The sequence below is a fragment of the Geotrypetes seraphini genome, chromosome 7, assembly GCF_902459505.1.
Source record: "Geotrypetes seraphini chromosome 7, aGeoSer1.1, whole genome shotgun sequence".
Taxonomy (NCBI): Eukaryota; Metazoa; Chordata; class Amphibia; order Gymnophiona; family Dermophiidae; genus Geotrypetes; species Geotrypetes seraphini.
In genome coordinates this window covers 176,784,938-176,811,742 of record NC_047090.1, presented here as the reverse complement: position 1 = coordinate 176,811,742, position 26,805 = coordinate 176,784,938, and the positions used below count along the sequence as shown (strand labels likewise).

Here is a 26,805-nt window from a genome sequence, read left to right as displayed (position 1 = left end):
AAAAATAATAAAAATTTTAAATTAAGAAATAATAACAATAAACCTTTGTAATGGCAGGTAGGACTAGAAGCAGCAAGACTTCAATCAAAACAGGCAGTTCAGTCACCGAGAGCACCCAGGGGATGGCTATGGTCCGAGTACAGATGGAAGGAGAACCAGGACGGAGGGCAGAGGTCTCTGTACAGACCGAGGCCATCCCCTCAAAGATGTCTACAGTCTCAACGCAGACAGAAGTAATGGTTCAACCGGACGAAAGCCTTTTGATGGAGCTAAGGAGCCTGAGAGAGGAGGTTCAGCGCTTAAGGAGCATCCGAGACGACGAGACCTTCATCGATGGAGTCATCCAGGAGCTGTCTCAGATCGCTGAACAGGAACCTGACAAGACCACCCTGGGAACACCCATAGCATCCAAAACGGCCACCTTGAGACAAACTACCGGAATGCAGGAAGTGGTTGGAGACGCTGACTCTTGGCAGTTGGTGACTTCCTCCACAAGAAAATGCAGAGGACCTAACTCTGTCTCTTTTTCCCCCATACAGGACAGCTCAACATCGACACCTCATATCGCCCTGAGGAACAGATATCAGCTGCTACAGGAAGGTCCGGAGAAAGAGCTACAAGTAGTTGTTCAGCAGACGGTTCCAACTCCGGAATCAACAGTACAGCCCACCCCTAAGAAGCGCAGAGTGGTGGTCATCGGGATTCGCTGCTGAGGGGCACCGAGGGACCAATCTGCAGACCAGACCTACAATCAAGAGAGGTCTGCTGTTTGCCAGGGGCCAGGATCCGGGATGTCACTGCTTGCATTGACAGACTCATCAAGTTTCAAGTTCAAGTTTAAGTTTCAAGTTTAATATTCATTTGATGAATCGCTTATAACAATATCTAAGCGATGTACATTTTAAAAACCACAAGGATGTGGTAATACAATTAGAGTAACAAAAAATTAACAAAAAATTTTAAACAAAAGACAAATAACATTGGACAAACAAGAAGGGTTGGGGAGGAGGGGAAAAGTTACAATTTTTATATTTAGAATTTAACATAAATGGGAAAATACATTAGGTAGTAACGGGTTTTAAAAGAAAAAAAGAATATGGAAACCTGAAATATTACTTTTCATGCATCAAAAGCATCTTGAAATAAGTATGTCTTTAAAATTTTCTTAAAAGAGACAAGGTCTGTTTCATTTTTAATAAAATTTGGAAGAGAGTTCCATAATGTAGGGGCTTTCACGGAGAACATATCATTGCGTCGTGTTCCTATTATTCTAAGCGATGGGATAGAGAGCAGTTGTGATGAAGAGGATCTTAGGGAGCGAGATGGTCTGTATGGGATAATCATTTTTGCTATAAATTGGGGTTCGTTGAAGCTCAGTGTTTTGTGTACTAAAAATAAAACTTTAAAAGTTATTCTATGAGTTATGGGGAGCCAATGTGATTTGATAAGTAAAGGAGTGACATGGTCGAATTTTTTTGCATTGTGAATTAACTTGATTGATGTATTTTGGATGATTTGGAGACGTCTGTTTTCTTTTTGTGTTATGTTAATTAGAAGAGAATTACAGTAGTCCAATTTAGAAATGATAAGAGAATGAACTAAGATATTGAGTGATTTAGAATCTAAAAAAGTAGAAATGGATCGTAAAAGTCGTAATCTGTAAAAACATGTTTTAACTATTTCGCTAATATGGTTATGAAAAGAAAGATCAGTATCAATGGTCACACCAAGAATTTTAAGTTTAGTGACCGTTTCTATAGGAGTGTTGTCAAGAGTAAATGGTATTTTTTGAAGTATGTCTCCTTTCCAAGTGAAAAGCATTGTTTTTGTTTTTTGGGTGTTTAAAACCAATTTGTTATTGTTTAACCAGTCTTTTATTATTTCTAATTTATCATTAATTGTTTTTATTTCTTCTGTATTTTCTGGGTTGAGAGGATGCATGAGTTGGATGTCATCTGCATATGAAAATGTTGTAAAGCCTAATGACTGTGAGATCGTGATAAGCGGGGATAGGAAGATGTTAAATAGAAGAGGAGACAATATAGAACCTTGTGGAACACCGAGTGCTGTTGAGAAGTTTTCAGAAAAGGTTTCGTTGAATTTTACTCTAGAGGTTCGATCCGATAAATAAGATGTTAACCATTTTAGGGCTTGGCCTTCTATTCCTAATGAATGCAGTCGATTAAGAAGAAGTTCGTGATCTACAGTATCGAAAGCTGCAGATAGGTCTAGAGAAAAGAGTGCAACAGATTTATGATGGTCGAGAAAATAATGTATGTTAGTAACGAGACCTATCATAGAGTATTCAGTGCTGTGATATTTTCGGAAACCGGTTTGGTTGGGGTGTAGCGCATTGGATGATTCGATGAATTCCGAAAGCTGTTCAAAGACAAGTTTTTCGGTCAATTTCATTAGAAAAGGTATATTTGAAATTGGGCGATAATTGGATGGATCATCTTGATTGGATTTGATGTTTTTTATTATTGGTGTGACTATAGAAGTTTTCCACGCAATAGGGACGGTGGCTGAGGAGAAACTATGATGTATAATTGAAAGAATGAAAGGGCCAAAGTAAGGAAGAAATTTTTTTAGATAAAACGGCGGAATAGGTTCTGTAGGGGAGCCTTTTAGATTTATTGATTTCAAATGTCTTTCGATGTCGTTTAAAGTAGGAATTCTGAAGTATGTACATTTGGCTGTTGGAATAAAGTTGTTTGTGGTTGAATTTTCTAATGTTGATGAGATTGAATTATTATTTAAAAGTTTTTGTCTTATTATAGTTATCTTTTGGCAGAAATAATCTGCAAGTTCTTGTGCTTTTAATAATGATTTTTGATCAGATTTATATTTTTGTTTTTTTTCCGGGTTTACTGATTTTAGGATATTGAAGAGCACAGCAGTATTTTTGGCTTTTTGAATTTTGTTGTTGTAATAAGATTTTTTTGCCTGAATAATTTCACGTTTATAGTAGAGAGAAGTATCTTTAAATTTTTGAAGGTTAGTGGGAGTTTTGGAAGAACGCCATTTTCTTTCTATTGCACGAAGTTGAGTTTTTATTTGGGACAGTTTTTTGGAGTACCATGGATTTTTTAGTTTTCTATTGATTATTGTTTTGGTGATTAATGGAATTTTAGTATTTAATATGGATTCTAAGTTTGTGTTCCAGTAGTGAAGCTGATCATCAATGGTTTTGAATGGTGGAATAGTAATGAGAGAGCTGAAGATGGGCGAGATGTCGGAGCTTTCTAATTGAGAAAAATCCCTATAAGAGAATGTTTTGGTTTGAAAGGAGTGGTTAGATTTCCATTGCTGAGTGAAATAAAGATTTAGAGAGATTAGTTTATGGTCGGACCAAGGAACTGGGAGAATATTCAGGGTAGAGTGAGAAATTGATTGGGAAGTAGTAATCAAGATCATATCAAGTATATGTTGGGCTAGATGAGTAGGTTCGTGTATCAAAGTTTGCAGATCTAAATCTTTAAGAAGTTTGATAGTGTCCGCGGTGTGTGAGTTATTAAGATTATCAAAATGAATATTAAAATCACCTAGAATGATTGGATTGTTGGCAGTTGAACAAAATTCAAAGAGTAAATTATGAAATAATAATAGTTTTGAGGTGTCTATCGGAGGAGGAATATATATTAAGAGAAGATCGGTTTTATTGGAAGAATTAATTTTGAGGTGAAGATATTCAATAATAGAATTGTTAACGGATTGGTCCTGATGTTTAATTAGATCTTTAAGAAAGATTATGGCAAGTCCACCGCCTTTGCGGTTAGGGCGGTGGTTCCATATAAAATCGTAATTAGGGGGGCAACAAAAGGAAAGGTAGGCTTCCTCTCCATCAGATAACCAAGTTTCAGTGATACAGAGTATGTGAAGATTTTGTTGGAGAATGGCGTCTTTTATGAGATGATATTTTGTTTTGAGTGATCTTGAGTTGATTAGGCCTAATTTTAATTTTAAGGAGTTATTGTAATTGTGTGATTGAGGAGATAGCATAAATTGTGGATAAGGAGATAGTGTAGTTTGTAGTGATGTATCTGATGACTGAGGTTGAGAGGTAGGAATAGATATAAGTGTATGTGGGGTTAATCTTGGAGGTTTGTGAGAGATCGGTCTATTATTTAGTAGAACTTGGATTTGTTGATGATCCATATTTAATAGTTCAATTGTTTGGATGAGAGGCTTTAAAGTGTGTGAGAAGAGAAAGAGAAAAATCAGAACTGAGTAAATAATATGTGTGGGGTGAAAAATTAGTCGCAGAGAAAAGGTATTGAGATGATGATTTTTGGAGGCGCCCTTAGGAGGCGACCGAAGGAGCGAACAAAGGAGCAGGTCCTGCTCCTTTTGTGCGCTCCTTCGGCGTGCGCCGCAAAGGGTCTTGTAATATAGCACATGCGCTGACCTGATTGGGGGGAGGAGTCCGGCGGGCCGCCGCTTTGCGGCGGCAGAGGTAGAAAAAGCAAACAGACTGATGGTTCTAATCCACGTCGGAACCAACGACACCGCAAGGAGCAGCCCGGACAGCATACCTGAAGACTTCAGGGCCCTGGGGGAGAAGCTGAGGAGGATGGATGCGCAGGTAGTCTTCTCCTCGATTCTCCCAGTGAGGGGCAAGGGCAGAGCCAGAGAGGATCGAATACAAAGGGCGAACGACTGGCTGCGAGGATGGTGCAAGGAGATGAACTTCGGGTTTCTGCACCATGGAGAAGCATTGCAAGGACTACAGGGACACGACGGGCTACACCTAACCAGAAGAGGGAAGAATGTCCTTGGACACCGCCTAGCCCGCCTACTCCACAGGGCTTTAAACTAGGTAAGTCGGGGGAGGGGACAGGCACAAACAACATACTAGGCGAACTAAAATGCCAATACATTTATGAGGCTGAGGAAAGTAGACACCGAAATTCTGGGTCAGGGGTGAGTGCACACACTTTTGAGTCGGGAGTAGGGTCACATCATATTTATGGGTCACATTGTAATTCCGGGTCTAGGGGGAGTACACACTGTAGTTCTGGGTATATGGGGAGTACACATTGTGGTTCTGAGCCTCAGGAAAGCACAAATAACACAAACAATGCTAAAGGTGTTCAAATAGCTCAAACAGGAATATCCCCACTGAGACATAACAAAAATATAACATGGAGGGCTATGTACGTCAACGCACACAGTTTAGGAAACAAGATCCTGGAATTGGAAACAGAAATAAGGAATGCCGACCTGGATGTGGTGGCAATATCCGAAACCTGGCTCACAGACTCCCACGGGTGGGACATGGTTATACCGGGTTACAACTTGCTTCGCCGGGACAGAGAGGGTAGGAAGGGAGGGGGTGTAGCATTATATACTAAAGATGACATTAAGGTTACGAGAATCTCAGATGTCCAGTATACTGGGGAATCCCTTTGGGTTAATTTGGCCAGAGGAAAGGACAAATGCTTGTATCTTGGCGTAATTTACAGACCCCCAAGACAACAGGATGACCTGGATATGGAAATAATCGAAGATATAGAAAATATCACCTTGCGTGGGGACACAGTATTGCTAGGTGACTTCAACATGCCTGATGTGGATTGGGTTACACTTACCTCTGCATCCGGCAGCAGCAGGAGGCTATTAAACTCTATGAAAGGAGCAAGCCTCAGGCAACTGGTGTTGGAACCGACAAGGGATCAGGCAATACTGGACCTGATACTTACCAATGGAGAAAGTGTCACAGAGGTCTCGGTGGGCGACACATTGGCCTCCAGTGACCACAACATGGTATGGTTCAATATCAGGAAAGGTTTCACTAAATCTACTACACTAACCAAAGTCCTCAAATTCAAGGACACAAATTTCAAAGAAATGGGAGACTTCGTTCACCAGGCGCTACAAAGCCAAGAAGAAACCGATAACGTGGAAGACATGTGGTCGACTTTGAAAGCAACCATACAAGAAGCAACAAACCACTATGTAAAATCAGTAAGTAAACGGCGAAGGAACAATAAGCCACAGTGGTTTACTGCGGAGATCTCAGACCTGATCAAGGAGAAGAAAAAAGCATTCATCTCTTACAAACAATCAGGGAAGCAGGACTCTAGAGCAGACTACCTGGCCAAATCAAAAGCCGTCATAACAGCAGTCAGGGAGGCTAAATTCCTCATGGAGGAGTCTCTAGCAAAGAACATCCAGAAGGGAGATAAATCCTTCTTCAGGTATATCAGTGATAGAAGAAAAAACTCAGGCGGGATTGTACGTCTTAGGAAACCAGACGGAGACTATGTGGAAAAGGATTCGGAAAAAGCCCAACTATTAAATGAATACTTCTGCTCAGTCTTCACCCGAGAAGCGCCAGGGCTCGGCCCTCAGCTACAGACAAGGGTTGGCTCAGTTGACCCGTTTAGTAACTTTGAGTTTACGCCCAGCAGTGTCTACGGTGAGCTGTCAAAGCTCAAGGTTAACAAAGCAATGGGGCCGGACATCCTGCACCCCAGGGTGCTTAGGGAGCTGAGTGATGTCTTGGCGGAGCCACTGTCCGCGCTCTTCAACCTCTCCCTTAGTACAGGCAGCGTCCTGTTGGACTGGAGGACGGCTAATGTCATTCCACTCCACAAGAAAGGCTCAAAGATGGAGACAGCAAACTACAGACCAGTGAGTCTAACATCGATAGTGAGCAAACTAATGGAAACTCTAATCAAACACCAATTAGATAAGATCCTGGATGAAGAGAATCTACGGGATCCCCGACAACATGGATTTACTAAGGGGAGATCCTGCCAATCCAACCTGATCAGCTTCTTTGACTGGGTAACGGGGAAGCTGGATATTGGGGAGTCCCTGGACATCGTGTACCTGGACTTTAGCAAAGCATTCGATAGCGTACCACACCGCAGGTTACTGAGCAAGATGAGTTCTATAGGATTAGGTAACACATTGACGAAATGGGTTGGGAGCTGGCTTGGAGGTAGGCTCCAAAGGGTGGTGGTGAACGGCACCCCCTCCGAAATGACGGAGGTGATTAGTGGAGTACCACAGGGCTCAGTCTTGGGCCCAATCCTATTCAACATCTTTATAAGAGACTTGGCAGAAGGGCTTCGAGGTAAAATAACATTATTCGCCGATGACGCCAAACTGAGTAATGTAGTGGGCAAATGCACAACAGACGAAGATTCAGTGCCCGACAACATGATGCACGACCTACTCCTACTGGAGCGATGGTCTAGGACATGGCAACTCAACTTCAATGCCAAAAAATGCAAAGTTATGCACCTGGGCAGCCAGAATCCATGCAAGTCTTATACCCTTAATGGCGAGATCCTAGCAAAAACGGTAGCAGAACGAGACTTGGGGGTAATCGTCAGTGAGGACATGAAGTCTGCCAATCAAGTGGAGCAGGCTTCGTCCAAGGCAAGACAAATCATGGGCTGCATACGAAGGGGTTTCGTCAGTCGTAAGGCGGAAGTCATTATGCCATTGTATAGATCCATGGTGAGGCCCCACCTGGAATACTGTGTGCAATTCTGGAGGCCGCATTATCGCAAGGATGTGCTGAGACTGGAGTCGGTGCAAAGAATGGCCACCCGGATGGTCTCGGGACTCAAGGATCTACCATACGAAAAACGGCTTGACAAATTACAGCTATACTCGCTCGAGGAGCGCAGAGAGAGGGGGGACATGATCTAGACGTTCAAGTATCTTACGGGCCGCATCGAGGCGGAGGAAGATATCTTCTTTTTCAAGGGTCCCACGACAACAAGAGGGCATCCGTTGAAAATCAGGGGCGGGAAACTACGAGGTGACACCAGGAAATTCTTTTTCACTGAAAGAGTGGTTGATCGCTGGAATAGTCTTCCACTACAGGTAATTGAGGCCAGCAGCGTGCCTGATTTTAAGGCCAAATGGGATCGGCACATGGGATCTCTTCACAGGGCAAAGGTAGGGGAGGGACATTAAGGTGGGCAGACTAGATGGGCCGTGGGCCCTTATCTGCCGTCTATTTCTATGTTTCTATGTTTCTATGTTCTTCACCACTCAGGATTTTGTAGACGTCAATCCTATCTCCCCTCAGCCGTCTCTTTTCCAAGCTGAAGAGCCCTAACCGTTTTAGTCTTTCCTCATACAAGAAAAGTTCCATCCCCTTTATCATTTTGGTTGCTCTTCTTTGAACCTTTTCTAGTGCTGCTATATCTTTCTTGAGATAAGGAGACCAGAACTGAACGTAATACTCCAGATGAGGTCGCACCATGGAGCGATACAGGGGCATTATGACATTCTTAGTCTTGTTTACTATCCATTTTCTATTAATTCCAAGCATCTTGTTGGCTTTTTTGGCCGCCACCACACATTGGTTAGGTTTCAGCGTATTGTCCATGATGACACCCAGGTCTTTTTCATGAGCACTGACCCCCCCAAAGTGAACTCTAGCATCCAGTAACTATGATTTGGATTATTCTCCCCAATGTGCATCACTTTGTATTTGTCCACATTACATTTTATCTGCCATTTGGACATCCGGTCTTCCAATTTCCTAAGGTCTTTCTGCAGTTTTTCATAATCCGAATGCATTTTAACAGCTTTGAACAGTTTAGTGTCATCTGTACTTTTAATCACTTCACTCGTAGTTCTAATTTCCAGATCATTTATAAATAAGTTAAATAGTAGCGGTCCCAGGACAGATCCCTGTGGCACACCACTATTTGCCCTCCTCCATTGAGAAAAATGGCCATTTAATCCTACCCTTTGTTTTCTGTCTGATAATCAATTCTTAATCTACAATTGAACATTGCCTCCTATTCCATGACTCTAATTTTCTCAGGAGTCTCTCATCAGGAACTTTGTCAAATGCTTTCTGGAAATCTAGATACACTATATCAATCGGCTCGCCTTTATCCACATGTTTATTCACACCTTCAAAGAAGTCAAGCAAATTGGTGAGGCAAGACCTCCCTCGGCTGAACCCATGCTGACTCTGTCTCATTAGATCATGTTTGTCTACGTGTTCCACAATTTTATTTTTTATAATTGTTTCCACTATTTTGCCCTGCACTGAGGTCATCAGTCTTACTGGTCTAATTCCCCGAATTGCCCCTAGAATTCTTTTTAAAAATCGGCATAACATTGGCCACCCTCCAATCTTCAGGTACTACAAACAATTTTAGTGACAGGCTACAGATCACTAACAATAGATCAGCAATTTCATGTCTGAGTTCTTTCAATACCCTGGGATGTATACCATCTGGTCCAGGTGATTTATCACTCTTTAACTTGTCAATTTGGCTTAGTATTTCTTCCAGGATCACCGAGATTTCATTCAATTCCTCTGCCTCATCACCCTTGAAAACCATTTCTTGTTCTGGAAGATTTCTTACATCTTCTTCCGTAAAGACCAAAGCAAATAATTCAATTTTTTTCTCCGCTATGGCCTCCACAGTCCACTATCTGTTTAGCTATCCAGATAATTTTAGGACACCTTTACATATATAATTGACAACATCTACTGTCCAAACAGTGGCGCTGAATATACATACATGCATAACAAGCTTTGCAGCCATAGCATTTAAAAGAAACATTAACCCCAGCTATTAAAAAATTAAGCCAACAATGTTCAACAAAATCCATCACTATTTGCACTGCAACAAAAGAATTAGAAATCAGAAGGATATACAAACAAGAGTCACTTACCCATTTTTGAAATACAGGACATGAGCTCTTTGAAGTCCCGTTTCCAGGAAAAATCCCAGCTCTTGATCAGGCACAGCTGGACCTGGTTTAGGGCTTCTGTTCTGAATATTAGTAATCATTACCTGAGAATAGAAAAAAAAAAAAAAAGGCATATGAAATTTCAAAATTCACACAAATGGCCAATTATGCTTCATTTGTTTGTTTTAAAGAGCCTATTGGAAAGTTAATGGTGTCAAACATCATAAAATATTTTTTCAATAAGTCATAGGCAAAAATATTAAGGGTAAGGTAAGGGGATCATCCCTCCTCTCCCCAGCGGCAAAGTAACTACACGGCCAGAGGGAGGCCCTGCCTACCATCACCTAAGCCTCCTCAACTAGCACTTTAAAGGGCTGTGTGACTTGTGTGGACCAAGAAGACAGTAGACAACTGTAGATAAGAGAAGTATTTTCAAAACCTTACTCTTACCGTAATAGAATGTACAAGAAAGATTTACTTATAATATCCTGTTTAAAGAGGTACACTCCTTCCTCAATATTCGCGGGGGTTAGGGGCAGAGCCGGCCCGCGAATATTGAAAATTTGCTAATAACTTTTGGACTGACTGACCCACCCCCAGCTCCTTCCCGGACCTTACCTGGTGGTCTAGCGGTCTTTCGGGGCAGGTCCGATCTTCTGACGTGCCTGCCCCGTGCAGATCACTCATCCAAAATAGCTGCCCTGAGTTCTCATAGTCTCTCGAGACGATGACAGGAACTCACGGTAGCCATTTTGGATGAGTGATCTGCAAGGGGCAGGCACGTAGGAAGATCGGACCTGCCCCGAAAGACCGCTAGACCACCAGGTAAAGTCCAGGGAGGTCCGGGAGGTGGGGGTAATTCCGGTTTTAGGAAATCATGAGTCCTAAAACAGCCAATCGGGAGGGGGGAGGGTAATCTTATAACCTTAGAGTCTAAAGGATCAATTACTAGAAATGAGTGCATGAAGTATTCTGTTTAAAGACTGTAAGCTTGTTAAGATAGAGCAGGGGTAGGCAATTCCGGTCCTCAAGAGCCGGAGCCAGATCAGGTTTTCAGGATATCCACAATAAATATGCATGAGATAGATTTGTATCTCAAGGAGGCAGTGTATGCAAATCCATCTCGTACATATTCATGGTGGAGATCCTGAAAACCTGACCTGGCTCCGGCTCTCGAGGACCGGAATGGCTTACCCCTGTTCTAGACAGATAGGTTCTCATGGCCGCATGCCATCCGCAGAAGGAATCCACTCTGGGTTTTTTCTCTGTGCTTCTTGTGTACTTCACTGGGCTCCTTAGCTCCACCTACAGTTAGTACCTATGGCACCCATGGCAATCAAGCCCAGTAACAACTGTTCTGCTCAAGAAGAAACAGAATATCAACTGCAAAGAGCCAACAAAGGCCTCAAAGGAGCACCAAATTCTTTTCAGCCCCCAGAGACTGACAGGCATCCAAGAAACAACTTGGAGAAGCATAAACAGACTGAGACAGTAGGCAGCCCAGGAAGAACAGGGCGGGAATCTAGAATGTCTCACCTATCCAGAGGCGTACCTAGGGTATGTGACACCCGGGGCCCATTGTTTTATGACACCCCCTGCCATCATTTTTGACACCCCCCCCCCAATGTAAAAAAAATATTTTCAGTAATGTTCCCCCCAAGTGCCAGCTATGAGGGGGTGTTCCCGGCCTAGGAGTTATGGTCCGGGAACTTTCCTTCTCACAGCCCAGTGCCAAGGCTCTGGATAGTCCCCGGGGCCCAGCATGTTCCCAGCCTTCTCTCCCTTTACCTTCCGTGAAGCTGAAAAAACTGCCGGCCTCGGCAGTGATTCAGCTACATTGCCCGCGGCTCCCCTTCCTGCTTTCCGTGTCTGCCTCTGCAATCCACCCAGGTGGAAACAGGAAGTTGCATCATTGGCAGGCGCTGAAAGCAGGAAGGGGCAATGTAGCTGAATCACTGCCGAGGCCGGCAGTTTTTTTTGCTTTGGGGAGAGGGGTGTGCTGGGGGGCAGACAGCAATCATGCTTTGCTCTGGGAGGGGGGAACAGAAGGGGACCACGAAGCAGGCAGGCATGGCACAACACAGGGCAGGAGGAGAGGGAAAGGGGGCTGCTTTGGGGGGAGGGGTGTTAGGACAGACAGCAATCATGCTTTTCTCTGGGAGGGGGGGACAGAAGGGGGCCAAGGAGCAGGCAGGCATGGCACAACAGGGGCAGGGGGAGAGGGAAAGGGGGCTGCTTTGGGGGGAGGGGTATCCTGGGGGCAGATAGCAATCATGTGTCCCTTGCTGGTAAGAAGTGGAGGGGGAGAGGGAAATGGGGTTGCTTTGGGGGGGGGAGGGGTGTGCTGGGGGGCAGACAGCAATCATGCTTTGCTCTGGGAGGAGGGGGAAACAGAAGGGGGCCACGGAGAGACAGGCAGGCATGGCGCAACACAGAAATACAGGCAGGCAGGGGGCCAGAGAGACAGACAGAAAGAAAGACAGACAGGGGGCCAGGGAAAGACACAGACAGAAAGATAGACAGCCAGCATCCAAGGAGAAAGAGAGAGACAAAGAAAAAAAAAAACAGACAGACATCTACTCTAGCACCCGTTAATGTAACGGGCTTAAACACTAGTTGATTTATAATTCACTTATTACATACAGTTCTCTTTTATTTTGTTAACCACATAGAACAGCAAACTTATTGTGGGATAGAAATAAAAATTTATGTTATTAGCTGTGCAGCTAGCAAGGATCCAGAAAAGGGAGAACCAAGGGCCAGAGAAAGTGAAAATCCAGGACCATATAATTGCACTTGCAACATCTAGATTAGCTGTAATGGATGTTTTCCACAGATAGGAAGATTAATCAGGTAATCAAGGGGGTCAAAATACCACATGGTAATTTTATTCCAACTTCATACAGAGAGGGTAGTGGATGCCTGGAATGCGCTCCTGAGAGAGGTGGTAGAGAGGAAAACAGTGACAGAGTTCAAAAAAACGTGGGATGAACACAGAGGATCTAGAATCAGAAAAGAATAGTAAATATTGAAGAAATAAGGCCCGTACTGGGCGGACCTGCACGGTCTGTGTCTGTATATGGCCGTTTGGTGCAGGATGGGCTGGGGAGGGCTTCAATGGCTGGGAGGGTGTAGATGGACTGGAGTGAGCTTTGAAGGAGACTTCAGGAGTTGGAAGCTAAGAACAGTACCAGGCAGAGCTTTGGATCCTTGCCCAGAAATAGCTAAGAAGAAGAAGAAAAAAAAATTAAATTGAATCAGGTTGGGCAGACTGGATGGATCATTCGGGTCTTTATCTGCCGTCATCTACTATGTTACTATGATGTCACCCGCTTGTATGCCTAATTATATCCTGATTGTTGATGGAAAATGTAGAGATTACTGATTTATTTTGTATGTGTTTAATTAATAACATTGTATTTTATTTATAATATTACACCACGTTTTGAGTGCAAATTTGGAAGCGGCAGTTCCTGGAACCATGAATTAACAAATCCAGGGCAAACTCTCAAGAAATCTTTTCGAAGCACTGTGCCTGTGTGCTTTGTCTTGCTTGCATTTTGTCTCTGTTACCATCTAAGCAATGTTAATTATCCTTAAAAAGATAAAATAGTTTTAATTGCAGCAGTGATGTCACTTAGAAACCATGTACTTGCTTGGCTTGTGCAAGTTAATTGCACGCCTGGGAAGTGGGACTGCAGGGATTAAGTAATGCATCTTCCGTAATCCAACAGTCTGAGGCCCTGAACATTTATCTATACCTATATGGCACGTTTTCAGTCAACAAACGACATAAAGGAGAGGGTACATCATGAGATAAATGCAGCTGAAAAGTACCAAGGGCCACCCAGTGTAGGACAGCTTTATTGTTTTGACCAGACACGGTCCCGTGTTTTGGTAAATCAACACCTGTCTCAGGGGTCGAGAGAAATGATAGAAATCGACTCGATTACCTGATAGCCCCAAGATTAAACACACAAAACGAATGAGGCCATTGGGGCCATTTTGCAGCGGAAACGCTAACGACCTCGTTTGTTTTGCGTGTTTAAGACAGGCATTGACTCGCAGAAACATAGATCCCGTCAGGTTCAACGATAAAGCTGCCCCGCAACCACGATAAAGCTACTACAAACAGTACAAAGCACAGCTCTGAGACTTGTCTACTCGCTGAGGAAACACGACCACATCACAACGGCATACCTTGATTCGCACTGGCTCCCAATACAAGCAAGAATACGGTTCAAATTTTACTGTCTGCTATTTAAAACCATAAACGGAGACAGCCCAGCCTACTTGAACAACCGACTAATCCAAACAACCACAACCAGACATAGGAGAACCCAACATACCATTCACGCACCCTCCAGTCAGAAACGTCAAACGAAAAAAAATGTACGATGGCCTCCTGGCCACTCAAGCAGCAAAACTAGACTACCAACTCTCCAATTTACTGATCACGACCCCAGACTACAAAACCTTCAGAAAAGAAATAAAACCCCTGCTATTCAAGAAATCCTTAAAGACAAACTAACACAGCAAGAATCATCTCAATCCCTCTATCTCAATCCCAATTGCAACCCTCTATTCTGTATTCATACCAAAAATGTTCAGATAACTCCTTATGTATTCCTAAATGTCTAGTTAACTCCTTATGTAATCCGCCTTGAACCGCAAGGTAATGGCAGAATAGAAATCACTAATGTAATGTAAAGCTGTTTTGATCGTCCCTACACTGGGTGGCCTTTGGTGCTTTTCAGTCAACAAATGACACTGGTTAGTGACCTGCCAGTCCAACGATAGTGCTGTAGTGAAAGCCTAAAGGAAGAGCTTCCCATTAGAACTGGAGCTCTCGCCTGTTCAATACTATTATTACCAATAGGTCTGAGGAGAGACTGAAAGGGGGAAAGGGAAATGAGCAAAGAGAGACAAGAAATCCAAGAACAAAAAGAAAGAAGGGAGAACAAATGGGGAAAGAGGTGAGGAGGCCCTGGGAGAAGGTGGACTGCACCATTGGAGCTCAGCAACAGACACAAGGGAGGAAGAGAAGCTCAAACATATCTTTGGTAGGGAAGTTACAGAAAGGAAGAAAATGAACATAAGAACATAAGAAAAGCCTTCACCGGATCAGACCTAGGTCCATCTAGTCCGGCGACCCGCACACGCAGAAGCCCAGTTAGGTGCTCCCCTATGGAGACCAGGGTTTCCCGTATCCCCCGATATGATTTGCAAGAAGGTGTGCATCCAACTTGCGCTTGAAACCCAGAACAGTAGTCTCCGTCACAACCTCCTCCGGGAGAGCATTCCAAGCGCCCACCACTCTCTGTGCGAAACAGAACTTCCTGACATTTGTCCTGAACCTGGTGCCACTTGTCCATGTCACATCTGAAAAAGTCAGTAATGCTGCTTCCTGGTCTATTTTGTCAAATCCTTTTAATATTTTAAAAGTCTCTTATCATATCCCCTCGCAGTCTTCTCTTTTCGAGGGTGAACAGTCCCAGTTTTCCGAGGCGTTCTTTGTAGCTCAAATTCTCCATACCTTTGACTAGTTTCGTGGCTCGCCTCTGCACCCTCTCCAGCAGAATTATATCTTTCTTAAGGTATGGAGACCAGTGTTGGACACAGTATTCCAAGTATGGTCTGACCATTGCTCTGTAAAGTGGCATTATGACGTCTTCCAATCTACTCGTGATCCCCTTCTTAATCATGCCCAACATCCTGTTTGCTTTCTTTGCCGCCGCCGCACATTGAGCCGATGGCTTTAGGGTCCTGTCTATTAGTACTCCCAAGTCCCTTTCTTGTTCGCATTTGCCTAATGTCACACCCAATATCCCATATTCATGTTCCTTGTTTTTCTTACCCAGATGCATTACCTTGCATTTGTCTATGTTAAAATTCATCTGCCACTTTTTCGCCCACTTCTCCAGCTGGTTCAGATCCTTCTGAAGATCCTCGCAGTCCTTTTGAGAGCCAACCGCCCGACATAGTTTTGTGTCATCTGCAAACATGATTATATTGCTTGTTGTTTCCTCTTCCAGGTCATTTATAAAAATATTGAACAAGATGGGCCCAAGAACCGAGCCCTGGGGCACGCCGCTAGTCACCTTCTCCCAGTCCGAGAATTTCCCATTTATGCTTACCCTCTGCATTCTGTTCTCTAGCCATTTGCCGATCCATCTGTGTACATCTCCTTTTATTCCATGACTTAGTAGTTTCCTCATAAGCCTTGCATGCGGGACCTTGTCAAACGCTTTCTGGAAGTCCAAGTAAATTATGTCCACTGGATCTCCACTATCAATTTGTTTATTCACCTTCTCAAAGAATTGAAGTAAATTTGTCAAACATGACTTCCCCTTCCTGAAGCCATGTTGACTAGCTCTTATTAGGTTGTGATTTTCCAGGTGTTGCACAATGATATCTTTAATTAGTGCTTCAACCATCTTCCCAGGAACCGATGTGAGACTCACAGGTCTGTAGTTACCTGGTTCTCCTCTTGATCCTTTTTTGAAAATTGGGATGACATTTGCTATCTTCCAGTCATCTGGTATTTGCCCGGTTCTAATTGACATGTTAGCTAAGGTTTGTAATAGTTCCCCAATTTCTACCTTAAGCTCCTTTAATACTCTTGGGTGAATTCCATCCGGTCCAGGGGATTTGTCACTTTTTAGTTTGTCAATCTGAAAGTATATCATGTCCAACTCCACATTTACTGTTGCGAGGCTTTCTTCTATGCCTCCATTGAATATCCTCCCTGTTTCTGGCATTGTTGTAGTGTCCTCATTTGTGAAGACAGAGGCAAAGAATGAATTTAACCTATCAGCAATCTGTTTGTCTTCTTTAATGCACCCTTTTCTTCCTTGGTCGTCAAGAGGGCCCACTGCCTCTCTTGCTGGTTTCTTTCTTTTTATATATCTAAAAAAGGGCTTGAAGTTTTTGGCTTCTTGCGCTATCTTTTCCTCATAGACTTTTTTGGCGTCTCTTACCGCTTTATGACACTTTTTCTGATCGATTTTGTGACAGTTCCAAGCCTCTGTTGTTTTTTCCCGTTTCCATTTTTTAAACGAGTTCCTCTTTTCCCTCCCATGGTCTGTGGAGAGAGAGCAGGAAAATGCGCCTTCAATAGGAAAGAGCATCTTTTAAGAGTTTTGTGGTAAATCAAAGTGCCAGAAATCACGTGTCATCAAAATCTCATTGAATATTAGCCTTGAAAGAGCAGGAAGCAAAATACTTTGGGATGGATGTCGGCGAGTTAAAGGGGGTTAGCTTGAAAAAGTGGGAAGCGAAACTTGTTGGCTCTCTCTCCGACTTCCAAGACCACAAGCTAAGTGCTGGTTACGCTTTGTAAAATTCTGTGACGTCTACAATGAGATCATTTTGATCGAACCGGTGAGGAGAGAGCACATAAAGCTTAGGCCAATGAGTTTTATTTACATTACATTAGGGATTTCTATTCCGCCATTACCTTGCAGTTCAAGGCGGATTACAAAAGAATTATCCAAGATGTATTACAACAAGAACTTACAAAAAAAAAATTGGTCATTTTCAAAAAGAGTGAGAAATGGGTAAGGTTATTTGTTTGGGGTAGTTGGCTTTAGTGAGAGGTAGAGTTTGAGACTTGCGGTATTATTTCTTTTTTCAGAGTTTTCTTGAAGAGGTTGGTCTTTATTTCTTTTCTAAAAGTCTTGTAGTCGAGGGATGCCGTCAGTAGATTGGCGATTTGGTTGTCTAGTTTGGCTGCTTGAGTGGCCAGGAGGCCATCATATAGTTTTTTCCGTTTGACCTCCTTAATTGGGGGGTGTGAGAATGGGGTGTGAGTTTTCCTATGTCTGGTTGCTTTGTTGTGGATGAGGCGGTTATGTATTGATTCATTCCGTTTTCTATACCGTTCTCCCAGGGGAGCTCAGAATGGTTTACAATGAAGATTGTATTGGTTAAGGTTGACTTTTTCTTTAGGAATTCAAAACTATAAGAATGCAGGTAAGATTATTTGAATCTCTGTATTCCCATCTACTCCCTCGTCTCATTTTGCTAAGCTGCGTTAGCGTTTTTAGCGCATACATTTTAGCTAAGCCCGCGCTACCCGGCTAGAACAAACGCCAGCTCAATGCTGGCGTTAGCGTCTAGCGCCTGTGGCAATTTAGCTATTCCGTGCGTTAATGCCCTAACGCGGCTTAGTAAAAGGAACCCTTAGTCTTTTGACTGTTCTCAAGAGTGGCCATTTCTCCCACTTTTCATCTACTGCTGCTAGCCCACACTTGCAATTCCGTCATCATTTGGCCTGAAGGGCTTTGCGCTCTGTACAACTGCTACTCTTTCCCAAAATACACTGCCTCTACCACCACCAATGCACTGCCTCTACCTCTTCCTCCTTGTTTTGCCAATGACGCAACTGTCTCTACCTTTCAGCTCCCCCGGGACAACAAGAAACTCTGATTTATTTCAATTACGACCTCTCTTCACTCGGCAAGTATTATGCAATCTTTTTTTTTTTCCTGTGAAGCTTTCCAGAATAGATGTACTGAAGTTATGCTGGACATGTAGAGGAGATAACATAAGAACATAAGCCCCTAACAATTGCGCCCCATCCATTGTGCCCTGTGAAATGCGAACACCAATCTGGATATCTGGAAGGCCCTGATTTGCTCAGACTCCTCAGGCACCGTAACCCGTATGTAAAGGGTTCCCATAATCATAATCTAAACCTAACCCTCAAAAAGACAAAATGGTATGGATTGTGAAGAAAGAACACCGTTTTTGTTTTTTTGTTTTTTGATACTTCAGCTTGTCTGTGGTCTTCTTTGCTCACAAGTTTAAAGACAATAGACTGTTTTCAGTCCAATTCTTTATATGTGAGTTTGCAAACCATTGGACCCCTGAGGAAGGCGTGTTCGCCGAAACACTGACCATGTAGTGTCCGGTTGGATTTTTACCACTGTATTTATCATTGTACTTTTTTCATTGAATTTTTATGTTTTTATATGCCAGTGTTTAATAAATTATCTCCAGAATATCTGTATCCACAGTTTTTTGTTTTCATTGGTGGATTGTTTTCACTGTGGATCATCGGGTCTCCTCATTTTTCTTTGTTGGGCAGACTAGATGAGCCATTTGGCCTTTATCTGCCATCATGTTACAATGTTTCTATAACCATAAAGCCCTATGACCTCACAATGCAGGTGTAAAGAGAAGACGAACTGTCAATCTCACGCCGTTATATATTGTATTATATGCCCTTGTGGCCTATATTATATTGGTCATACACGGCGTGTGGTGAAGATCCGTATTACTGAACACTTGAGCAACATTCGGTGTAAACGGAGTCAGCCCCCCTTGTTAGTCATTGGCTTGAGAAGAGACACACAGCAGAACAATTGAAATACACAGTTTTAATGCATGCATACAAAGATACAGGAGATGTATCGCAATTTCTGTTTTATTATGAACATAAATTCATATTTCAGTGGCACTCTTTGACCCCTGATGGTCTTAACAACGAAATTGATTGGTTTAAGCTGTGAGTTTTGGTTTCCCTGTGTGCATGAGGTTGGATGTGTGGGAGTATTTTAGGAGCGTGGCCTGCCTGCATGTGACCTGACACCAGTAGTGTTTTCTGTTTGCAAGATGGAGTTCCCTTCCCGGTAAGCTGAAAGCAGAGATTATTATGTCCTTTTGTGCTGTGGTAAAGTGTTTAGAAGCAATTTTAGTGGGGTGGTGAACATGTGTCTGATAGGATGTTTGGTTTGGTTTGTTTTGTTTTTAGTACCCCTCCTGAAGAAGCCAACCGGTGAAACCCGGGTTGGGGGGGTCGGTGAATCTGTTTGCATGTTGTTGTAACTTTAAGGAGGTGCCCGGAGCAGCTGTTGATTGTTTCCCACCATAAACCAAGATAAGTCATTACAGTTTTTTTTCTACACAGATTTGGTTTATTGTATGCTCTGTACTGGTTTTGGTGGGTGAGACTGTGAACATTATGATGGTCTCTCTGCACAGCTACTCCATGATTTTTGTTCACTGGGATAAAGTTGTGGGTCTGAATGTTCACTTTGTATAAGTCATATTCATGAATTGAACATATTTTGAGACTTATAAAATATTTTTAGGTGATCAATGATAGTACAATGTTTCTATAACCATAAAGCCCTATGACCTCACAATGCAGGTGTAAAGAGCCTTAGCCTATAGGAAGAGGAGATGCAAATGTTAAGAGACGTAGCCAATAGGGAGAGGAGGAGATAGTGGATGCTGTGGATGGGCCATTTGGCCTTTATCTGCCATCATGTTACAATGTTTCTATAACCATAAAGCTCTATGACCTCACAATGCAGGTGTAAAGAGCCTTAGCCTATAGGAAGAGGAGATGCAAATGTTAAGAGCCTTAGCCAATAAGGAGAGAGATAATGGTTACTGCAGATGGGCATTTTTTTTGCTACTTCAGCTTGTCTGCAGTGTTCTTTGCTCACAGGTTTAAAGACAATAGACTGTTTTCAGTCCAATTCTTTATGTGTGAGTTTGCAAGCCATTGGACCCCTGAGGAAGGCGTGTTCGCCGAAACACAGACTGTGTAGGGTCCGGTTGGATTTTTACCACTGGTTTTTTTTTTTTTAGCATTGTACTTTTTAAATTTAATTTTCATGTTTTTATATGTCAGTATATAATAAATTATCTACAGAACATCTGTATCCACAGTTTTTGTTTTCATCGGTGGATCATTGGGTCTCCCCATTTTTCTTTGTTGTGTTAAAGATCTACATGATGCAGATGTTTATTCAGTCAATAAAATGACGTACGATTGCATGCAATGACACAAATCCACATGTACTCATAAAAATAGGGACCCAATACGGTCCACGTTTCGACTAGAACATCTTCCTCAGGGGTCCGAAGAGATCCATGTTCAGAAAGAGACTATCTCAAAAAGCTCTAGGAATTCCAGGGCCCGCTTGATTCTGACACCCTTGAATTCTTGTAATTCACTTCTTAAAGTTATTCGGGTTTCAGATATCTGGTGTTTACAGCTTATTCGGAACACCGCTGTTGAGCTTATTCATGGCGCCAGAAGATGGGATCAAGTAACACTGCTTTTGAAACAGAAACACTTGCTTCCTTTCACTCACAGAGCTACATTCAAAAGTTTATCATTAGTACATACAATTTATTACAACAGTCCAGGGAGGAGTGTGAGGACCTGCAAAGGGATCTAGACAAGCTGGAAGACTGGGCAAACAAATGGCAAATGCGCTTTAATGTGGAAAAATGCAAGGTTATGCATATAGGGAAAAAGAACCCGTTGTTCAGCTACAAATTGGGGGGGGCATTGTTGGGAGAAAGCAATCTTGAGAGAGACTTGGGTGTGCTGGTGGATGCATCACTGAAGCCATCTGCACAGTGCGCGGCGGCCTCAAAAAAAGCCAACAGAATGCTGGGCATCATAAAGAGGGGCATAACAACCAGGACGCGGGAAGTCATCATGCCACTGTACCGAGCGATGGTGCGTCCGCATCTGGAATACTGCGTTCAATATTGGTCGCCGTACCTCAAGAAGGACATGGAGGTACTTGAGAGAGTCCAAAGGAGAGCAACGAAACTGGTAAGAGGGCTGGAACACTACCCATATGCTGAGAGGTTGGATAGGCTGGGGCTCTTCTCTCTGGAAAAAAGGAGGCTCAGGGGTGATATGATAGAGACCTTCAAGATCATGAGGGGCATAGAGAGGGTGGATAGGGACAGATTCTTCAGGCTGAAGGGGACAACATGCACGAGGGGGCATTCGGAGAAACTGAAGGGAGATAGGTTCAAAACGAATGCAAGGAAGTTTTTTTTCACCCAGAGGGTCGTGGACACTTGGAATGCGCTACCGGAGGAAGTGATCAGGCAGAGTACGGTACAGGGATTCAAACAGAGACTGGATGGATTCCTGAGGGATAAAGGGATCGTGGGATACTGAGAAAGCTAACCAGAAAATAAATGTAGAAACCCAACCAGGTCGTGCAGGTGCAAGACCGGAGGGCTAGGACTTTGATAGGAAGATAGGACTCAATTAGGAAACCAAGGAGGCATGGGGGCACCTTCTGGTGATTTAGACAGGTCGTGACCTGTTTGGGCCGCCGCAGGAGCGGACTGCTGGGCAGGATGGACCTATGGTCTGACCCAGCAGAGGCACTGCTTATGTTCTTATGTCTGTCCACTTATCTCTTCCGTTTCATAAACCACATGTTTATTCAAATTTGATATCCCACAGAAGCTTACAACAGTTCTCTGCGGCTAGCAATTAAAACATATATTCAACAGAGGTAAGAAAGGAACTCCATGACATATAGGAAAGACCTATGCAATCATACAAGAAAAAGAGGGAAAAAACCCCAAAAACCACACTCCATAAAAATACATCAATATCTTCTTCATAAATATGCTCATTTTGAGGAATATCAGACCCCAAAAGCAGATTGGAAAAAGTAAGTCTTTAATAGTGTCTCGAAAGCTTTGAAATTCAGTTCAAGATGAATATTATCAGGAAGTTGGTTCCAAGAACTCGGCACCAAATTTAAAAAAAAAAGCTTTACATCTGGTACATTCCCAATTTGTTCTTTTTGGTGATGGTTAACTGTACACATTCATCACATCTGTCTTACTACTATTCATGATTCAATTTCTTGTGTTGTCTGATCCACACTTTGGAATTCATTACCACTTCATTTGCAACTAGGGGCCTCCTTCAAATATTTACGAATGGACTCAAGACATTTTTGCTCAGAGATGTGTTGAGGACTTAGGTGTGCATAGCCCTGGTGGGGGGGGGGTTGTACTGAGTGGATATACCGTAGTGCTTCTTCTTTCTTTTGGCTGTGTAATTTCTGATTTTTATTTTATTAGAATTATTAATATAAATCACCCTGATGGCAAAGCCCCATGAGGTATATCAAATAAGAATAAACTTGAATCACGCAGTAAGGACAAGTCTCTAATCGAGGGCTCTCAAACCCCCTACAACATAGAAACATAGAAAATGACGACAGAAAATGGCCACGGCCCATCTGGTCTGCCCACCCTAATGGCCCACCCCCTAACTACCTCCATGAAGAGATCCCACATGCCAAATAGAAACAAAGAACATGACGGCAGAATAGGGCCACGGCCCATCCAGTCTGCCCACCCTAATGGCCCACCCCCTAACTACCTCCATGAAGAGATCCCACATGCCAAATAGAAACATAGAACATGACGGCAGAATAGGGCCACGGCCCATCCAGTCTGCCCACCCTAATGGCCCACCCCCTAACTACCTCCATGAAGAGATCCCACATGCCAAATAGAAACATAGAACATGACGGCAGAATAGGGCCACGGCCCATCCAGTCTGCCCACCCTAATGGCCCACCCCCTAACTACCTCCATGAAGAGATCCCACATGCCAAATAGAAACATAGAACATGACGGCAGAATAGGGCCACGGCCCATCCAGTCTGCCCACCCTAATGGCCCACCCCCTAACTACCTCCATGAAGAGATCCCACATGCCAATCCCATCTTTTCTTAAAATCTGGCACGCTGCTGGCCTCAATTACCTGTTGTAGAAATTATTTCAGCGGTCAACCACCCTTTCAGTGAAGAAATATTTTTTGGTGTCGCCATGAAATTTTCCACCCATAGTATGCGCATATCTGCCCTTTGCTGGACAGACTGAATGGATCATTCAGAGTGGACCATCTGCTATCCTTTGCTATGTTACATTTGCAAACAGGAATTTGATCCATAGAGTTGTGCCATAGAGATCAGTCCTTTTAAGAACATAAGAACTGCCGCTGCTGGGTCCATCATACCCAGCAGTCCACTCACGCGGCGGCCCTTAGGTCAAAGACCAGTGCCCTAACTGAGACTAGCCCTATCTGTGTATGTTCCAGTTCAACAGGAACTTGTCTAACTTTGTCTTGAATCCCTGGAGGGTGTTTTTCCCTATGACAGACTCAGTGATATTTCAGTAGGGATTTCTGGCAAGATTTACCTTTTTGCAGATGATACTAAAATCTATAATGGGGTAGATACCCCTGATGGTGTGGCTAATATGAGAAGGAATCTGGCAAATATTGAAGAATAAATCTTAGCTGCCAAATTCTAGACCAGTGCTAAAACATGTACGCATGCACTTGGACCGCAAGGGGGAGGCCATGGTTGGCCCGGACGGCATGGTCGTCGAGGCGCCGCGCACGGTCACAGAGGCGCGGTGCTTGTCCAGAAAGGAGACAGATTCATCGAATTTGGCATGCAGGAGGAGGGTGTGAATGTCTCAGACGATTTGAGGACCGGAGACACTGGATCTAGGGCTTCCGGTATGCTGACTAGGATCGGATGACACCTGAAGAAGTTTGGCAGCCAAAGCAGTGAAGTCATTTCAAGCTGGACTTCGGTCTTGACTGTTTTGATTTTATTTTCACTTTCTTTTTAGTTTATGATATATTTTTTAATCTCATTCATTGTTTTGCCACTTGTTTTGGTTTTATTTTATCATTTAAATTTCACTTAAATTTCCCCAGAATTCTATTGTTTCAACGGTTCTCCCTTCTGCATCTATTCCTATCACCCCTCTTTTCAACCTTTCAAAGTCCTTTAGATCATTGTAGTCTTATTAGTATGTTTATCTTCTTATTTTTCTCCTCTATCTCTATTTTTATTTCTTTATTACTCTACTAATTGTCATTTTTCCAGGTACTTTAGTTAGATTGTGAGCCTTCGGGACAGTAAGGGAATTTCTAAGTACCTATCTTACTTATAACTTTAATGCACCCTAATGTATATTTTCTGTAAACCGCTTAGAACCTAACGGAATTAGCGGTATATAAGAAATAAATTACATTACATTACTTGGACTGCAAAAACCCAGGGGAGTGATACAGTATAGGGGTGAAGCACTTTTTGACATGAGAAAAGAAGGGGACTTTGGGGTAATCATATCTGATGATCTTAAGGTGACCAAACAGGTTAATGGGGAAAGCCAGAAGGATGCTTGGATGCAGAGAGAGAGGAATGGCCAGCAGGAAAAAGGAAGTGTTAATAGACCCCCATTAAGATTACTGTGCATAGTTCTGCAGATCACCTCTTTAAAAAGATATAAACAGGATGGAGTTGGTCCAGAGGACAGCTACTAAAATGTTCTGTGGTCTTCATTATAAAGCATAAAGTTCTCAATATATATACCGTATTTTCACGCATATAACGCGCGCGTTATACGCGTTTTTACCTACCGCGCATACCCCTCGTGCGTTATACGCGTGAGCGCGGTATACAAAAATTTTTTTACATAGTTCCCACCCCGCCCGACGCCCGATTCACCCCCCCCCAGCAGGACCGCTCGCACCCCCACCCCGAACGACCGCTCGCACGCGCTCCCACCCGCATCCACGATCGGAGCAAGAGGGAGCCCAAGCCCTCTTGCCCGGCCGACTCCCCAACTCCCCGACAATATCGGGCCAGGAGGGAGCCCAAACCCTCCTGGCCACGGCGACCCCCTACCCCCACCCCGCACTACATTACGGGCAGGAGGGATCCCAGGCCCTCCTGCCCTCGACGCAAACCCCCCTCCCTCCAACGACCGCCCCCCCCCAAGAACCTCCGCCCGCCCCCCCAGCCGACCCACGACCCCCCTGGCCGACCCCCACGACACCCCCACCCCCCTTCCCCGTACCTTTGGTAGTTGGCCGGACAGACGGGAGCCAAACCCGCCTGTCCGGCAGGCAGCCAACGACGGAATGAGGCCGGATTGGCCCATCCGTCCCAAAGCTCCGCCTACTGGTGGGGCCTAAGGTGCGTGGGCCAATCAGAATAGGCCCTGGAGCCTTAGGTCCCACCTGGGGGCGCGGCCTGAGGCACATGGGCCCAACCCGACCGGAGAGTCGGGGCAGTGCACGGAAAGTCAGGGCGGGTGAACGGAGAGTCGGGGCAGTGCACGGAAAGTCAGGGAGGGTGAACGGATAGTCGGGACAGCGCACGGAGAGTCGGGGAGGGCGAAAGGAGAGTCGGGGTGGCCAGAGGAGAGTCGGGGCGGGCGAAAGGACAGTCGGGCTGCATGCGCGGTATACCCGTGAGCGCGGTATACAAAAGTTTTTGTACATAAAATCGTGGTTTCTGCGCGCTATACCCGTGTGCGCGTTTTACACAGGTGCGCGTTATCTGCGTGAAAATAAGGTACTTTGGAACAAAGACAGGAAAGGGGAGATATGATAGAGACATTTAAATACCTCCATGGCATAAATGCACAGGGGGCAAATCTTTTTCAACTGATAGGAAGTTCTGAAATGAGGAGGCATAGGACTAAGGTGAGAAGAAATCTAAGGAAATACTTCTTTACGGAAAGGGTGGTAGATGCTATCATTTTCTCTGTTTCCCATACAAGCAAAATATATACCAATATAATTTTTCTCCCTAAACTCATTAAAGTGGATCTTAAATTCTCAGTAAGAATTTCCAACAGTGGCTCGCAAAGGGGTAAAATAAGGAGCATGTCATTAAGGCTCTACCCCTTTGGAGACGAGCCATCTGGTGAAAGATACCACCCCTTCCACAACAAGGTCAGCAAAAACCCAAAAAGTAATGATATTGGGTGGACAAGGCTTAATCCAGGGAAGAGTCCAGTAGAACAACCAGGCAAAAGCGAAATGTTACCTCATCAGTAATTCAGCACAGAAGGGGTTTCCAGCATTTCTTCACATCAATAAAGGGTTAACATTTTAAGCCCAGTTGAACCCAGAAGTGATATCACAAGGGTGGGGCTTAACTTAGGAAAAAGGTCAAGCAGAATAACCGTGCATACTCTGAATTACTTCAGCAGCAGTTCCGCATGGAAGGGTTTCCCAACCCTACAAGGCCACATTTCTTGATGCAGCTTTGGTGGTCTCGTTTTCCTGGTAATCCACCTAAGAAGAGGTTTTCTTCCAGCTCTGTGGGGTGAGGTTCATAGTCACTGCATGTTGTGATATCTGCTGGCCAAATATGCAGCAGACACCAAGAGGTATGAGTGGTCAAAACCCAACAGTGTTAACAGAATAAACAGGAACCAGGTGCAAATGGAAGGCAAAACTATCCCAAAAGCAAACAGATTCATGAAGCCTCCAACCAATTCTGAAAAAAATCCTA

General features: G+C 43.8%; 1 protein-coding gene across 2 annotated transcripts in view; it reads right to left on the bottom strand.

Moving 5' to 3' along the window:
- Nucleotides 1–26,805, bottom strand: part of TTC7B (tetratricopeptide repeat domain 7B) — a 416,190-nt gene that overhangs the window by 350,692 nt on the left and 38,693 nt on the right. For both annotated transcript variants that reach the window (XM_033951913.1, XM_033951914.1), the window contains exon 5: nucleotides 9,667–9,788. In XM_033951913.1, coding sequence (XP_033807804.1) covers nucleotides 9,667–9,788 — 122 coding nt within the window. The remainder of the gene's footprint in view (nucleotides 1–9,666; nucleotides 9,789–26,805) is intronic.